Source organism: Uranotaenia lowii, chromosome 3, assembly GCF_029784155.1.
Source record: "Uranotaenia lowii strain MFRU-FL chromosome 3, ASM2978415v1, whole genome shotgun sequence".
Classification (NCBI taxonomy): Eukaryota; Metazoa; Arthropoda; class Insecta; order Diptera; family Culicidae; genus Uranotaenia; species Uranotaenia lowii.
Genome location: NC_073693.1, coordinates 150974154 through 150992180, shown reverse-complemented (window position 1 = coordinate 150992180; position 18027 = coordinate 150974154). Strand labels below are relative to the sequence as shown.

Below are 18027 nucleotides of genomic sequence, written 5' to 3'. Positions count from 1 at the left end.
AAATTTGGTGCACATATGCGGTGACGACGCGAAAACTGCAAGTATTTGTAAACCGCTGCCTGCGGAATATCATTCGCGCTTGGTGGCCTGGCAACTGGATCTCGAATGAGGAACTACATCGCCGGTGTCATCAAAGGGCGCTAGAAATCGAGATTCGGGAACGTAAGTGGAGATGGATTGGGCACACGCTGCGAAGAGATGAGAACGAGATTTGCAGAGAGGCACTAGATTGGAATCCAGAAGGACATCGAAGAAAAGGCAGACCCAGAAACTCGTGGCGGCGAAGCCTAGCCGCTGAAATCCGAACTGCCGACGAGAATCTTGACTGGGACCAAATGAAAACGCTGGCTCCGGATCGTCAACAGTGGAGGTCTTTTACCACGGCCCTATGCACTGGAGGATCGGCGCGGGATCATTAAGCTTAAGCTAAGGTGTTCGCTGTGTAGCCGTTAAAAAACATTTGGGACGGAAGCCCGGATTCTTTCAGCTGATTTTTGACATACTTCAAGAAATATTTCGGGTTGGTCTTAAAATTGCGCTGTAGCCGGTGAAGATAGTTCTGGTAGCAACGCCTACAGCTTATTTATGTATGCCGTGTTCAGCTTGTGGTATTCTTTCTTTGTGCAGAGAGACTTATGCCTGCTGAAGTTTTGGAGAGCACGGTTTTGGCCGTCTTTAGTTGTCGCAATTGATGAGTGACCCAGGAAGCTCGTGGCTTGGGGGGTAAGCTACGTTTCAGAACATGGCGGTGATTTTGTAGTTCAGTATATTTTCAGCTACAAACAGGTCACTAGGACGATCAGGAGGCACGTACAATACGTATAGTTTCCGATCACCGAGATCAATGCGGGCCCAAAGAAGTTCCAAATCGTCCCAGGAACTGTCTTCGATAATTCTCTAATCTCTGAGAAAACTTGACATTATAGCCATATCTTGTACCTGAATACTTTTAGCAAAGTTTAATATTTTAGAAAATGTGTCAAATGATGAAAATGTACTTGAGTTAAAAAAAACTGGTCTTACAAATTGTTACTTCAATGCTTTTATTTGAAATCTGCAAATATTTCATACATTTAAAATTTATAAAAAAAAAACTATAAATTCTAAAATCTCAAGCAATCAAAAGTCCCATAAAACAGATACAAAAAGCTCACTCAGCCCCATTATTGATCTGAAGTACGTTTAGTGCAGCTCAAAATTTAAGTTCTTATTGTTACTTTCAAATTCCAAAATAAGTCTAAATGACCCTCAATTCAGCTTCAAGCGGCCTTTTAATTCTGCTCCCAAAAATCATTAAATCAGCAAAAAATTCTCGCTTCATCTCAATTCTTCCCTAGGCATCAGTTCAAAAAACCTTTTTATGATTATTGACCATGTTCAGTAATGCCATGATGCCACGCGCCGGATTCAAAACTCGACAAAATGTGGTTTGACGAGATTTTTCAATAAGCTGCTCGATTATTGCCTTCCTAGATATATCGCAGCAGAATCATCATTCAAGTAATCAAATTACTTATTGAATGAAACTTGCTTGGCTTGGGGATCGAACCCCGACCCTCGTGGTGACAATCGAACACGCTAACACTAGGCCATACTTAGATGTCTCTCTAACTGAAACTAAAACTCAACATGGTGATATGATTTTGCAGCATATCTGAAGGCGCACTCTCCCTATCGGGAAAGGGTCCTAAATTCCGTTTACGTAATCTTGTGCCCTTTATGTGACTGAAGTCCCTTACAACGTACAATTTGGTCACTATTTCAACTTTAAAGTTAATGAGTACATATAGATCACTCAAGGAAATCGGGCAGTGTTTCTTTATGTCAGCCAGTATGCAACTTTCAAAGACTTCATTTAAGTGAAAATGCGACTTTTGGTTGCTAGGGATACCAATCGTTTGGGATTGATATGAGTTTCATATTGCCAAATTTTCAAAGTAATGATTAACTCTCAAAATTTTTAATAAGGTTTTCTTAAATGCTACATATAGGTTCAATAGATCTCTCGAGTTTAGAAAGACATATATTTCTTCTTAATAGCTCGTGATCATTGCTTTACAAAATTTAAAAAATACAGGGCGCGCCATATGGGTGAATAAAGTTTAAACGTCGACTGATGCCTCCATTTTTCAACCGATTGCAATAGATAAACACGAATTTTGAAACGTCATTTAATGTCATTTTAGTATTGAGTCTATTCAGACCAAAAGAATGCACTGAAATAGCCTGGCTTTACACCGAAAACGATCCTTCAGTTGTAAAATCTTAGCTTGCTTATTGTGAAAATGGTTGTCTCAAAAAAATGTTATTTGAGCTGACCTCGTTCTTTGTTACCACCCCTTTTTTCTGTGGGCATAAATAGAGAGTTAGGTCAGCAAATCAAAAATTGTAGTCTATTGGCTGAAATAACGGCTATTACTTGCGGATAATTCCAGATTGCGAAACCTGAATTTATTATATGACAGTCCAATTTGTTCGATGACAAAATGTAAAAAGATTGAATAGTTCGGAAAATAGATAATTTTTTCACAATAGACCATAAGCTGAAGCATACTTTTCGAAAAAAATATCTTATACTTGACCTATTCCAAGCACTTGAGAAGCGATTTTTAATTTTCAGTATTAAAAAAATAATTTGCACACCATCAGAAAGGCTATTTCTTGAGCTTTATTTTCCATCAAAAGATATTCAGATCTTTTTTTTTAGAATTAAGTGGGCTACCGTTGAAATTTCAATATTTTAGTAAGAGAATAACTTAATTTAAACGATTATTTTTTATTTGAAACAAAACTTTGTTGAACAACCGGTTATGTCAAAAACATTATTACAAAATGCTGTCAAAAAAGCGAAGTCTTTGAAGTAAGTCTAGAGATATAGAAATATCACTGCTAGCTTACGCTCTACAATCAGTGATATAAGAAACTCTTTTTAAGCGTCGTCACGAACATTCTACCGTTTTTCAAATCATGAAACATTTAATTAGACGTCACTTATTATCGCAAATAGGAGGGACTTGGTAGGCTGAGCGCGAAGCTGACAAAAGTTTTTTTTGGGAGCTGAACTCTAGAAAATCAAAAATGAAAAGGAAAACTTCAAATTTATTTTTTAATTCACAAGTTGAAATATTGCATTTTTATGCACTTCCATTGGATTCGATATTTTTCCAAAACAATTTAAAATAAAAAAAATACAGGTTTGGGATTCTAATCCTGATCTTGAACCGTTATCTTGATCCTGATAAAAAAAATCAATAAAAAAAAGGTCCTGATTACGATCCTTATACCGGTCCTGATCTCGATCCTAGATCCTTATGCTGTATCATGATGCTGTATCCAGATTCCAGATTCTGAATTTGGATTATCAAGATCCATATCCAAAATTCAAATTCTGGATTAGGAACCCGATTCTTATTTGGGATCCAAAATCTGGATCCTGGATTCCGTAATTCTGTGCTTTAATGCTGATATCGGGTCGTAGATCCCGGACCCTTGAGTCCTGATTCTGTATTTCAATTACAAATACTGATCCTCACTCAGATCCGGAAATCAGTAATCTTGCTTATGATCCTGAATTCTGGATATTTAATCCTGATCGCGCATTCTTTTCCCAGATTCTTATGCTTATTCTGAACCTGAACCTGATTTTGATCTTAATCCGGGGTCCTAGATACTGGATTGAATACTGATCCTGAAGGCTAATTACTTATCCAATAAGTAATTAAATAGTTTTTCTACCATTCTGATCCTGATTCTGCATAGTTGATTTTTTCTCTGAACTTGGCGACTCCTGATCCTGGATCTTGAATCCTGATCACGCTTACTCTGATCCCGGTTCCTGATCTTAAATCCTGTATTTTGAATTTCGATCACGAATTCAGCTGTTAATGCCAACCGGAACCCTGATCTAGATATTTATTTCAACTTATCAGTCCTGATCACGTCCATAGATGAGAACAAAGTTTTTAAAGTTTTTTTTACGTTTTTAAGTTTTTTTTTGCAGGCTTATTTTAATTCTTATAGCAACATTCTTTTATTCAGAGAGGATTTTTAACCATCGCAGCCATTCGTCCTCTAAGTAAAGGCTCATGACCAAAATTTCCAAACGATCTGAGTTAACTCTGCAAACCAAGGCAAAATATTATGAAAAACATTGTTGAAAAACGAAACCCACTTTTTAATATTGAACCCAAATTTAGTTTTTCGCTGAGAAATTCACAAAGTTGTATTCTGTGATTACAAATAACTGATATTCTTCAAAAAAACATGTTGTTGTAAAAAAAAAATGTATCAAAGAAAACATTTTTTGAAAGTTTATTATTTTTCATTTTTACCAACTACGGATAATTTTTTCTTCAAAAAAATCAATTCAGCATCTTTGTTACATTTAGGGTAACATATTAAGAATTTTTTCTGAACGAAAAACTCATTACATTATGTTTTCTGAAACTTCGAAAATGATGATTTTGGTAAAACGTGCAATTTTCTTGTTTTTATACTTCTAGTAGCTATAGCGAATGCCACGCGCATATCAAACAGCTGTCATCATTTCGAAATCTTAGAACAACATCTTTTCAATCATTTACGAAAAAATGGTAAAAATAACTATTCTATGCGGTTGTATGACAATTTAAGTGAACCCCACCTAAAGGCACTACAGGGTTAAATAATACTCACGAAATTGCCACCGGTTCCGAGGACACAATCTCTCTAATCTTCTCACAGCCGAGCGTCGTGATGTACGCAATCGAATACGCCTCCTGCCAGCTAGGATAAGGTTCCATCCGGACTAAAACCGTGTACGTGAAAAGCACCAGGAAAAACACATACGCCATCTGCAAGAAAAACAAAAAAAAAAACATCAGCGATTTTATTCCAACGTGGCTGTCCCATCTATCAAAGATAAAGGACAAAAAGCGTTCCGCCAAACAAACCGAATCGGCCCAAAACTTGGTGATGGGCGCCGTGTAGAATTCGTAAAACTTCTTCTTCAGCTTCAGCGGCCTCTGGTGCCGGATGTCGTGATCGTACATGTAATCCTTGTATTGGGTGTTTTCCGAATCGGTGAGGGAAACCTTTGTCAAAAATTGAAGAACTTCCGTTAGAGAATCTGTGGCTGTGTGAGTGGTGGCGAGGGGAAAAAAGCTTCCCGTCGCTTGTCACAATGGATCGGAAAAATAGAAAAATCACATCGAATGTTAACTCTCAACAATGGATGACACTTCTAAGGTAGATGCAACAGTAAGTTATTTCGAAAACATGACTCTTCACGTATTACTTAAGTAGGAACTGAAACGTGCTAAACATCAAATAAAATAAACTATCGTGCAAAATAAAGTTGAAGACTTTCAAAAGGAAATTCATGCCAATTAGTCAATAAACTCTATCGAAAAAACTTCGGCTGACCAAACGACAATAATTGATAATAGACGAGTAAGTACGGGCGGGTAGCTCACCGAACTTTCTACTTATTTAGTATACTGAATATTTATGCTGTATTACTTTGAAACATCTAGATTACTCATTATTATACTTCTTAATATATAGGCAACTCTAATCGATCAATCACTTCTAGATGTAAATTTCAAGCAAAACTTTTAGTTGAAGATTAAATAAAAAAAGCCCAACGATTGGCACACAAGTAAATGGGACTAACTTTTGCCTTGAGACATCCGGTCAGACCTACCTACAAAAGGTAATGAGCAAAAGTTTAGATTTGTTTTTTTTTCATTGTACAACGTTGTCTTAAACTAAAGAAAACTAAAAATTGTAAACATAAACTCAGAATAAATTATGATTTTTTTTCTGATTTATAATTATTAAAGGTACACATAAGAAGCATGCTAAATAAAAAAAAAAAGTTGTTTCAGAAACACAATCCTCGAAAAGAACGCTTATCGCTGGTTTTTGCTTTGAATTCTACTGGAAAACACACATCGGAAATGAAAAATAGAAAAAAAATTCAGTGATAAAATAAAAATGCAGCTGATTTGTACAGTAAAACCTTACTTATCCAAGAGAGTTGGAAGAAGGGGCACCTCGGATGAACAAAACCTCGGACAACACGAAAAACCTCAAAATTACTGTTTTTTCCTCTGATTTTGCATGTCATCGAGAGGCATACCCAAGTAACCAGAGGCACTTAAGCATTGCATTTTTATAGCTTTAAACCAGCATTAATCACACAATATCAGCACATCAACTGCAATTTAGCATTATAACAGCCCTTCGAGTGCTACGCTGCATCATATTAGAATTATACCACTCTTTTAGAATGCAACTAGCATTTTATCAGCTTTGCACAATGCTTTTGAAATGCAACATAGCTCTAAAATAGAATGACAAATGCTATATTTTCGAATCAGAAAATTGGCATTATACAAGGTTGCTTAATGCTTTTTTGCACCATGTTCAGCATTGGGCTGAAGCACATTAGCATCGATTGATACTGAATTAATGCAAATTAAGGGCACCGGTAGCCAGAAATTTTATTCAAATAGGGCTTTTTTTCAAAGATTTAACGCGGACCTGATAGGTCCACAAGCAGAGTTACTGAAAAATGTTTGATCCATGGGTGTCATGAGTTCGATTCCAAGTCATCTTCAGCCGAAAAATAAAAAAAAATCATGTAGAAAATTCAACCGACATGACATGACCGACATGAGATGTTGTAGTGAGTTCGACTCTCACTCTTTATTTTTTTGGGGATAAATTATCCAATAGGATGAAAATCACATTTTTTTTTTGTTTATTTGTGACACTTTACCAACGTTTTGGCATTCGTGTCAATAATCCCATAAAATGTTTTTCTTGTTTCGCTTGAATATAGTAGTCATGCATCGTTTTGCTTGGAACTAAAATTTTTATGCCAATAGTACTTTTCCATTCATCTTAGGTACAGTTCACATTTCAGCGCATTCTCGGCACAGAAATTTGCTAAATAAGCATTGGGTTTTTGGCAAGCAGTTCCATGGGTGTACGTACATTAGGCTGAGTCGATTTTGGGTCATTTTTTAATCAATCTGATAGATTCATCTACCAACTGCTGATTGATCTTCATATGGCCGGGATTCGACCAGACCGAACTGAACGCCAATTTGAAAAAAATTGAGTTATCTATTGCAGTGGATGCGAAACATGATAAACTACCTGTCCAATGAAAATCAGAACATTTTTCCTATTTTTTCTGATTTTATTAGAAAATTTCAATGTTGTAGACAGTGGAAATGGCAAAAATGCGTTGCGCCAAAGTGAACTGAGAGCCACCTTAGAGGTAAAGACAAAAAGTCTGATTTGGTTATGAAAACTAATTTTGTGCGAAATAATCTTATTTGTGTTGGTTTTTTTTTATTCAAAACAGTTTTTCTGCTCGTCTCGAACTCATATCTGCTAAATTAAATGATAAAAAACGTCCCCGTGGCTAAAAACTTTATATTTCGGTTTTTAGGCATTTGTTAAAATTTCGCTTCGCCAGACTGAACCGAATCCCTTGAGTATTGTTTTCCAATTTACTCAAGAGGATGTTAGAATTTTTAACATTTATCGATAAAAGATACTTTATTTTATTGCTTACTGTCGTTCTGAACGCAACCGGTAAGTAACAATCAAAGATGTTCCGGACTTCAAAAGTACGAAATTTGTATGGCTCGGTTCACTCTGGCTCAACGAAAAAAAACATTTTCGAAGCATCAGCCATACTTGTTGGGTGCTGCTCGTAAAGCGCCTAATAGTAGGCTCCTACGTTTAGAATAAATTGCCCAGTCAAATGATAGCGCATGGCAATTTTTCAAACATTTTGGTTCGACCAGAGTGAACTGGGTGCAAACATATTGCTATAAAAATTCAGTTTAAGGATTATTGTGTAATCAGAAATCGACCAGTATATGCTCGACGGCTTTATAAGAGTCTAAATGTGATGGTAAAATGATTAAATGAGATATCTTATAAAATGGTATCAATTGGTAGGGTTGTGAACTTTGAACTTGATTTTCTCGAAATCAAGTTTATGGCGTTCAGTTCGGTCTGGTCGAATCGCGACCATATAATAGACTCAACTTTAATGGTATAATTGATTCAACTATAAAAGTCACTACAATTGTTTCTTTATTTGAGACATTCATCTATCATTATAATAGTATTAACTAGAAACGAATAATTGACTTCCTGCAATCAACCATAAATATAACAGATTCAACAACTATAGTATAATTCATTTAACTGTAAATGTGATTGATTGAACTACAATTTTATGATTGATTCTTGGCATTCAACTATAAATAAAATAAATTCAACAATTGGTTGATGTTTTCAACTGGCTAGATTTCAATTTCAATTTTGGTATCTTTAAATGATAGTGTGATTTGTTCGCCCAGCGCTAAAAAAAGCAAAAAAAAACTTTAAATTTGATATTGTTGTCGAATCGAAAATGATTGAAGAGGACGGTCCCTTTGCCGAACATATGGAACAGGTCACCCTTTGCAATAAATTGGCTTATTCTGTCTTTATTATTGTTTATGTTATACTTATTTAAATTTCCCTTTTTTTGTTCCAGGTACTATCATCAGCTCTGTTTTCCGGGAATCTTTTTGCGCACTTTAATTTCGATGTTGCTTCTTCTTCAGTTCTCGAAGTCAACAAAGCCGATCCGGTGTTAGGAAATGCACTGTCGGATCCGGCTTGCTACAGGGACAGCTAAAAATTTATATAGAAAAGTTGACTGCAGAACAGTCTAAATAATCGAAACCATCCCGCTTCATGAATAAGAGTTTATATTCTAAATTTCTTATCTTACTTTTCTCCTTAAGGTTTATCCTCGCCAGGTGCAACCCAAGCAACCAAAAGTCACATATTTACTTGAATGAAGGCATTGATTGATAGTTACATATTGGCTGACAAAGAGAATCAACTGCCTAATTCCCTTTAGTGAACTTCATGTACTCATTAAAGAACTTGAAAGTTGCAAAAGTGATTGATATGTGCGTTGTATGTGACTTGTTTTGTCCAATTCCCATGAGTGAACTAAATGTACTTATTAACAAACTTGAAAGTTGCAGAAGTGATCTATACGTACGTTATACGGGACTTAAGTCACATAAAAGGCACAAAAGTGCTCAATACGGGATTTGATAAGTCACATAAAGGGCACAAAAGTGCTCAAAACGGGATTTGGTAAGTCACATAAAGTGCATTGATGTGCTTTCAAAATCAAATCATTACTTCGAGTTTTCAATCAGAACAACATTTAGGCGTGGTCTAGTGGTAGCGTGTTCAATTCTCACCACGAAGGGCGGGGTTCGATCCCCAAGCCGGTCAAGTTTTTTTTTTTCAATAAGTAATTTAGTAATTGAGTGACCATTCTGATAGGATATATGTAGGAAAGGTGAAAAAGAAGCAATTGAGGAATTTGTGGAGTTTGGAATCCGGCGCGTGTCGTCATGGCGGCACCGGTACAGAACACAGTAAATTATCAAGAGATGGTGATATGAACCGAAGCCAAGGGTTCAGTTGAGATAGAGAGAGATTTTTTGCTCATTTTGCAATTTTTTTTAAGCTGAATTAAGAGGCCGCTAGAAGCTGAATGAAAAATCACTGGTTTTGGAACTTGAAATTATCAATAAGAACTAAAATTTTGAGCTGCACAGAACGTACTTTATATCAATGATAGGGCTGAGTAAGCGTTTTTGTATCTGTTTTATGCGACTTTTGGTTGCTTGGGAACAGCTTTTGATATTCTGCCTGCTTCAAAGATCAGTGCAGTTCCCGGCATAAAAGCAGCAGAACAGAAAAAAAACCAGTTTTGAAGCTGATAAAAAAATGGTTAGATTCACTTCCATCTGTACCGTTGAGCCGTCAACACGTACGCCGGAGCATCGTATCGTTGCTGTGTACCTGCAGGAACATTTTACATTATTTATTTTTTCCTTACCTGTATTTCAATCAGCACTTTTCAGTGCTAAAATTATTTTCATTCTCTTTTATTCATATTTTCTCTTTTCTTTCCAGCATGGGGAAGTCTTCGGCCGGCTCAAGGGCCGGAAGAAAACGGATTGCTGAACCTAATCCAGGGCCATCTGCCAAAAAAGTTGAAATTTCCAATTCATTCGATGTCCTTCATAACATCGGTGAAGAGGAAATATTCATATTTAATTCTGATAAGAGTACTAAGAAACCTTCTTCTTCTTCTTATACTCTTAAAAACGAAAAGATTCCACCAATAACGGTCACGATTCCTGACTTCAATGTCTTTCGAAAAGAAATCGTCACTTCCGTCAAGGATGTGAAGATTTATTTCCAGATCGGTCGAAGGGGAACTGCTCGTATATTGGCGGAATCTTCTAATGATTTTCAAAAAATTTTAAATTATTTGAATAATAAAAAACACCAATTTTTTACGTACGACACTAGAGGTGATCGTCCTTTTAAAGTTGTACTTCGTGGTCTCACCGGCGATCAGACACCGGATGAGATCACAAATGAATTAAATTCTTTGTTAGGTTTTTCTCCAATTCAAGTAATTCAAATGAGGAAAAGAACCAACACGAATAATACCAGTAGTGTTGGTTTTGCTCCTGAACTTTATTTGATCCATTTTAAAAAGGATCAGGTTAATAATTTGAAAATTTTGGAAAAGGCTCGTCTTATGTTTCATTGTCGAGTAAAATTTGAACCTTTTCGTAAATCCCATACCAATTTTTTACAAAATATTACGCAATGTCGTCGTTGTCAAGCTTTTTGTCATGGCACTAAAAATTGTAGAATGAATGCCAGATGCATGTTTTGCGGCTCATTCGATCATGAAAAATCTAAATGCCTTTTTGGTGGTGATAAGCCAAAAACAGAATTTTTTAAGTGTGCGAATTGCGCAGGTAATCATTCCTCGAATTCTCTAGATTGTCCCGTTAGGGCAAAAATTGTTGCTTCTAGGAAAAACCCCAAAGTTTCCAGAAAAGTTTCTTCTCCTCCTTCCTCTTTTTCGTCTACACACGTCAGACCGGCAAACAACCTGCCTGTTCGCAGTCAGCCTCGGCCTACATTGGAATCACGGCTGGGTAATACCCGAAGTGATTTTAATGTTACCTGGGCTGATTCTGCGCCACAGACTCGTTGTTTATCGTTCTCAGAGGTGGTTGAAAATGGGTGCGGTGAACAGAAAAATTTTTTGAAGGGAGATTTACAAAAACTCACCAGAAATAAATCTAAATTTTTTATTATTGGTGACTTTAATGCAAAACACCGATCTTGGAATAATATTTCATCAAATTCAAATTCAAATTCAAATGGGGCTGGTAAACGGTGGATAATGTGCAACACGAGACCCCATAGTGGTCATATCACCTCTTATTCACAACTCCTATCTCTACCTCCCCGCGGTGCCGGCTGGGGTGCGAGTAACCTAAGCGGAGATCGGGTACCCAACCCCGGTGGATGCTTTGGTCGCATGCAGACTGAGAAGGTGGCCGCACGCGTCTGTTCCCCAGGTCAGGGGCGGCGTGCAACAACAACCGAGCGTCTGTTCTCCAGGTCAGGGGCGGCTCAAACAGCGTCTGTCTTGCAGCAAGCGGCTGAATTTATGAAATGCGGCTCCCGCCAGCTAAGTCCAAGATGGCAGCCCCATCGCGGGATAGGGACTTTAGGCTAACAACCTACTGCTCCCGATTCATAACTTGTTACGGAATCCGAAAGAAATGACCGATCTGGAACTTTGGCGACGACTTTTAGCATGAAAACACGGACACGAATTGGAACTTGGAATGTTTTAACCCTTGCCCAACAAGGCAAACTGGAACAACTTGCTAGAGAGGCTAGCCGCCTCAAGCTTGAAATTCTGGGACTGAGCGACGTCCGTTGGCCTAATACTGGAGAACACAAGACACAATCCGGGCAAGTCCTGCTTTACTCTGGCATACGAGGAGAACATGCTACTCGGGAACGAGGAGTTGGTTTCCTGTTAAGCCCGCAGGCCTACGCGGCCCTCATTAGATGGGAACCGATAAACGAAAGAATAATCGTAGCCAGATTTAGAACACGGGTTAGAAACCTTACAATGGTCCAGTGTTATGCGCCAACTGACGTTGCCGATTTGCAGGAGAAAGAGCAGTTTTACAGTCAACTGAACAGCGTGGTAGAGAGAATTCCGAAGGGTGACATTCAAATCCATTTGGGCGACTTCAACGCAAAGATTGGCTCCGACAATCAAGACCTTGAGCGCATCATGGGGCGCCATGGCCTAGGACAGATGAGCGAAAACGGAGAGCTGTTTGTAGAATTTTGTGGCAATAACAACATGGTGATCGGTGGATCGCTCTTCCCCCATCGACCAGCACATAAGGTCACTTGGGTATCCCGAGATGGCCGAACAGAAAATCAAATTGACCACATCTGCATCAGCCGAAAATGGAGAAGGAGCCTTCTGATGTCCGCAACAAGCGAAGCGCAGACATTGCATCTGACCATCACCTCGTCCTTGGCGAGATACGACTGAGAGTTGCGCGTGTCCAAAGGCGCGAGGAGAGAGTCGGGTGTCGATACGACGTCCGCCGGTTGGAGAATCCAGAGGTGAAAAGGGCATACGTTGAACAGCTAGAATCCCGAGCCTCGGAGCTGCCGACAGACGGAACAGTCGAAGAACAGTGGTGTGGAATCAAGAATGCCTTTATCACGACGAGCCATGGTACTCTCGGTAAAGTTTGTGGAAGAAGAAGTGAATGGATGTCGGATGAAACTTGGAGGATGGTCGATGATCGGAGAAAGGCGAAAGTCGGAATTGAGCAGGCATGTACCGGGTCAGCCAAAGCAGCCGCCCGCTTACGATATGCGGAGCTGGAAAAGGCAGTTAAACGAGCTTGTAGACGAGACAAGAGAGCCTGGACAAACTCCCTAACCGAAGAGGGGGAAAGAGCCGCCGCCAATGGAGATATCCGATTACTTTATGACATTTCTCGCCGCCTCAGTGGTGCAAAAACTAATGCAAGAATGCCGCTGAAAGACCGAGCAGGTCAGTTATTGACCGATCGAACAGATCAGCTCAAACGATGGACTGCGCACTTCGAACAACTCTTCCGAGTCACGAATAGCGATGGCCAACAGAACCCGCTGCTTGAAGCGCCAACAGTAAGTCGCATAAATGGCGTCAACTCGGAAGCGCCCTCGCTGGCTGAAATAGAAGCGGCAATCAAAAACATGAAATCCAACAAAGCACCTGGGATCGATTGCATCCCTGCTGAAATGCTGAAAGCCGACCCTGCCCTGTCAGCACAAATGTTGCACCGTCTTTTCGCTGACATCTGGGATACTGCAACATTCCCGGCCGACTGGATGCAGGGTATCCTCGTTAAGGTCCCGAAGAAAGGAGACCTGACAGAGTGCGGTAACTGGCGAGGCATAACGTTGATCTGTACAACCCTCAAAGTACATTGCAAAGTGATCCTGAACAGGATCCAGGAGAAAATCGACGCTACACTCCGACGGCAACAAGCTGGATTCCGATCCGGACGATCATGTGTGGACCACATCACAACGCTACGAATCATACTGGAACAAATCAACGAATTCCAAGACTCTCTTCTGCTGGTGTTCGTTGATTTCGAAAAAGCATTCGACCGACTTAATCATGAAAACATCTGGGCGGCTCTAAGGCGACGAGGGGTCCCAGAGAAACTAGTCCATCTCATCGAAGCACAATACGAGGCATTTTCGTGCAAGGTCTTGCACGATGGTGTCTTGTCCGAACCAATCCCGGTAACTGCTGGAGTGAGACAAGGATGTATCTTATCACCGCTACTTTTCCTCATCGTAATGGATGAGATTCTGACTGGATCGATCGACTGTGCACCGAACCGAGGATTGCCGTGGAATCCTTTAACAATGGAGCAACTGAACGACCTTGACCTGGCTGACGATATTGTTTTGCTCGCCCAAACACAACAAGACATGCAGAGCAAACTCGACGACCTCACCGAAAGCTCCAAGGCAGCAGGTCTCAAAGTCAATGTCGGAAAGACCAAGTCGATGGAGATCAACACAGGAAATCCCTCCAGTTTCATGGTAGCTGGGCAACAAGTTGAGAAAGTGGAGTGCTTCCAGTATCTTGGTAGCCAGATAACGCCTGATGGTGGTACCAGGAAAGACATCGAAACCCGGATCAGAAAGGCCCGATTTGCGTTTGCGAGTCTCCGAAACATCTGGCGGTCACGCCAGATCTCTCTACGAACGAAAATCCGAATCTTCAACTCAAACGTCAAATCCGTATTGCTGTACGGGTGCGAAACTTGGTGCACATATGCGGTGACGACGCGAAAACTGCAAGTATTTGTAAACCGCTGCCTGCGGAACATCATCCGCGCTTGGTGGCCTGGCAACTGGATCTCGAATGAGGAACTACATCGCCGGTGTCATCAAAGGGCGCTAGAAATCGAGATTCGGGAACGTAAGTGGAGATGGATTGGGCACACGCTGCGAAAAGATGAAAACGAGATTTGCAGAGAGGCGCTTGACTGGAACCCAGAAGGTCATCGAAGAAGAGGCAGGCCCAGAAACTCGTGGCGGCGAAGCCTAGCCGCTGAAATCCGAACTGTCGACGAGAATCTTGACTGGGACCAGGTGAAGACGCTGGCTCCGGATCGTCAACAGTGGAGGTCTTTTACCACGGCCCTATGCACCGGAGGATCGGCGCGGGATCATTAAGTAAGTAAGTAAGTAAGTAAATTCAAATGGGAATATTTTGTTTAATGACTGCTCTGCAGGTTATTATACTGTTGAATATCCTAATGGGCATACTTGTTTTTCTTCAATTAGAAATCCCTCCACAATTGATTTGGTTCTAACGGATTTAGGCGAGCATTGTAGTCAATTAGTTACTCATGCGGACCTCGATTCAGACCACCTTCCAGTAACATTTTCTTTATCCCTAAGTCCCATTGAAAACACTTTAAAATCAACTTTTAATTTTCAAAAGGTTAACTGGGAGCGATATATGAATTTTATTGAACGTAATTTAGATGTAAACGTTCCATTGAATTCAATAGAAGATATTGATTTGGCTGTAGAAAATTTGACAACTTCAATAGTCAATGCTAGAGCCGCTTCAATACCTAAAGTTAAACATAAATTTAATCAACCTTTAATTGATGATGATCTTCAGTTTTTGATACGACTGAAAAACATTCGTCGACGCCAATTTCAACGAATACGGATTTGAAATTAATTTATTGCGACCTTCAAAAAGAGATCAAACGTCGTTTAAATTTCATTCATAATGAAAATTTTGCTAAAGCAGTAGAGGACATAAAACCCTACTCAAAGCCATTTTGGAAATTAACTAAAATTCTAAAAAAGCCCCAGAAGCCAATTCCTACTTTGAAAGATGGGGATAAACTTCTTTTAACTAATTCAGAAAAAGCTCAAAAATTAGCCCAACAATTTGAGTCTGCTCATGATTTTAATTTAAACGTTGTAAGTCCAATTGATGCTCAAATTTCCCTTGAATTTGATGATAATCTTTTTAAGCAAATTGTGTTTGAAAGTTCTTGTGAGACAAATATTGATGAACTTAAATTGATTTTCAAAAAATTTAAAAATATGAAAGCCCCGGGGGAAGATGGGATTTTCTATATTCTTATTAAAAAGTTGCCTGAAAGCACTTTAAATTTTTTAGTTAAAATCTTCAATAAATGTTTTCACTTGGCTTATTTTCCCAATAAATGGAAAAATGCCGAAGTAACTCCAATTTTGAAACCTGGAAAAAGTGCTTCAGAGCCTTCAAGTTATCGACCAATTAGTTTGCTTCCTTCTTTAAATAAACTATTTGAGAGAGTTCTTTTGAATAGAATGATGATTCACATTAATAAGAATTCTATTTTCTCTGATGAACAATTTGGTTTTCGTCATGGACATTCTACTACACATCAACTTTTGAGTGTAACTAATATGATTAACGCTAGCAAATCTGAGGGTTATTCAACTGGTGTTGCTCTTCTTGATATTGAAAAAGCTTTTGACAGTGTTTGGCACAAAGGTTTAGTAGCTAAATTAGCTCGATTTGATTTTCCTGTATATCTCACCAAAATTATTCAAAATTATTTGACTAGCCGAACTTTGCAAGTAAGCTATCAAAATTCATGCTCTGAAAGGATACCCATTAGAGCTGGTGTCCCTCAGGGTAGTATACTTGGGCCAATTTTATACAATATTTTTACTTCTGATCTTCCTGATGTTCCAGAAGGAAAAGGTAGAAGATTATTTGCTGATGATACTTTGCTTTCAGCCAAAGGTCGAAATTTACGGGTGGTACGCAGTAGATTGCAACAAAATTTAAATTCCTTTTTGAATTACTTGAAAATGTGGAAAATTTCTCCTAACGCTTCCAAAACTCAACTTATTTTATTTCCCCATAAGCCAAGAGCAAATTTTTTAAAACCTAATGAAAATCATTCCATAACTTTTAATGGGGTTTCTTTAGAATGGTCTGATCACGTGAAGTACTTGGGACTCACACTTGATCGGAATCTTTCTTTTAAGAATCACATTGAAGATATTCAATCTAAATGTAATAAATACACTAAATCTCTTTATTCTCTCATCAACCGGAAATCCCGACTTTGCCTGAAGAATAAGATGCTTATTTACAAGCAAGTCTTCCGACCAGCGATAATGTATGCAGTTCCGATTTGGTCTAGCTGCTGCGCGACGAGGAAGAAAGCCATCCAGAGGATTCAGAACAAGGTTCTGAAAATGATTTTGCGGCTTCCACCTTGGCACAGCACCGAAGATCTTCATCGGATTGCAGGCATTGAATCTATCGAAGAGATGGCCAACAAAATCATCTCCAACTTCAGAGGCAAATCGATGCAGTCTTCCATCGCAGAGATTCGCTCTCTCTACAATTAGTTTAATTTTAGGATAGCTTTAGTTTTTAGTTTAAAATATTTTTTTTTTCACTACAGGATGTTCTCCTTTATAAAAATGCTTGATTGTGCTCAGCAAATTTAAGTCGAATAAATAAATTTTAGTGATTATTGAACTATAGGGCTCTGAAAGTTCATTATTGAACTGAACACCTAATTTAATGTATTAATGTAATATAAATGTAATGATGAGTTGGTACTAATAAAGATATATTTAAAAAAAAATGGAATCGACCAAAAAAATATAAATGAATCTATCATATCTATGATTGAATCAACCTCACCCATAAGTTAAATCTATAATACCTATAGTTGGACTCATGAAATCAATCATAAAAATTGAATTTAATCTATCATATATATAGTTATATTTGAATGCACTGTACTTATTTTTGAATGCACAAAAACAAACAGATAATCAGTTATATTTATAGTTGAAAGCTTAATATTTATAGTTGGTCGAGAATCAATCTGAAATTTGATTGAATATAAGTGGATTATTGTTGGAAATGCTGTATTTTCTTTCCGAAATAGGATCTTAAAAGCTTTGTTTTGGTTCAAAACTCATCCATCATATTTTGTGGAATTTTAAAATAACGTTTACATGAGTGAATTGGTTTGTATGGGAAAATTGAATATTATGTTCTGAAAAATCAAACCACATTTTTGTAAGTTCTTTTAAAGCGAGCCAATTTATAATTTCTCAAAAGTAAATTATCCGCTGAATAAATTTGTCGAGGACTGTAACTTAAACATCTTATAATAAGATACGAAGTTATGGTCTTAGACAAAGTTTTCAAGTAGAAAATTTCTTTTAGCGAAATTATAAATTGGCACAAAAGTCATAAGCAGGATTGGTTCCACAGAAGAAACAAAAATGATGTTTATTTTCCAGTACAACATGTTCAATTTTCGCATACAAACCTAAAAGTTCAAATTTGCTCATGTAAACGTTACTTAAAAATTCTGCAAAAAATCATGGATGAGTTTTGAACCAAAACAAAGCTTTTAAGCAAAAATTCTGTATTTTTCCACGGAGAAAAAAAGATTTTTTATTGCAGTGTCTCCAAACCAGTCAACCAGTGCAGTGTCTCCAAAATCGGCTCTTTAATTTATGACCCTGAAAAAC

General features: G+C 38.2%; 1 protein-coding gene across 19 annotated transcripts in view; it reads right to left on the bottom strand.

The window, feature by feature from the left end:
- LOC129755058 (transient receptor potential cation channel trpm) overlaps nucleotides 1-18027 on the bottom strand; it is a 423280-nt gene that overhangs the window by 36550 nt on the left and 368703 nt on the right. For 13 of the 19 annotated variants that reach the window (XR_008739153.1, XR_008739150.1, XR_008739152.1 and 10 more), the window contains 3 exons: nucleotides 5654-5683; nucleotides 4932-5072; nucleotides 4675-4832 (listed from right to left, as the gene is read on the bottom strand). Coding sequence is in view for 14 of the 19 variants with exons in the window: in XM_055751377.1 (XP_055607352.1) it covers nucleotides 4675-4832; nucleotides 4932-5072; nucleotides 5654-5683 (329 nt within the window). In the remaining 5 variants the exon portion in view is untranslated. The remainder of the gene's footprint in view (nucleotides 1-4674; nucleotides 4833-4931; nucleotides 5073-5653; nucleotides 5684-18027) is intronic. The other 6 variants (XM_055751368.1, XM_055751371.1, XM_055751372.1 and 3 more) reach the window with 1 other exon arrangement.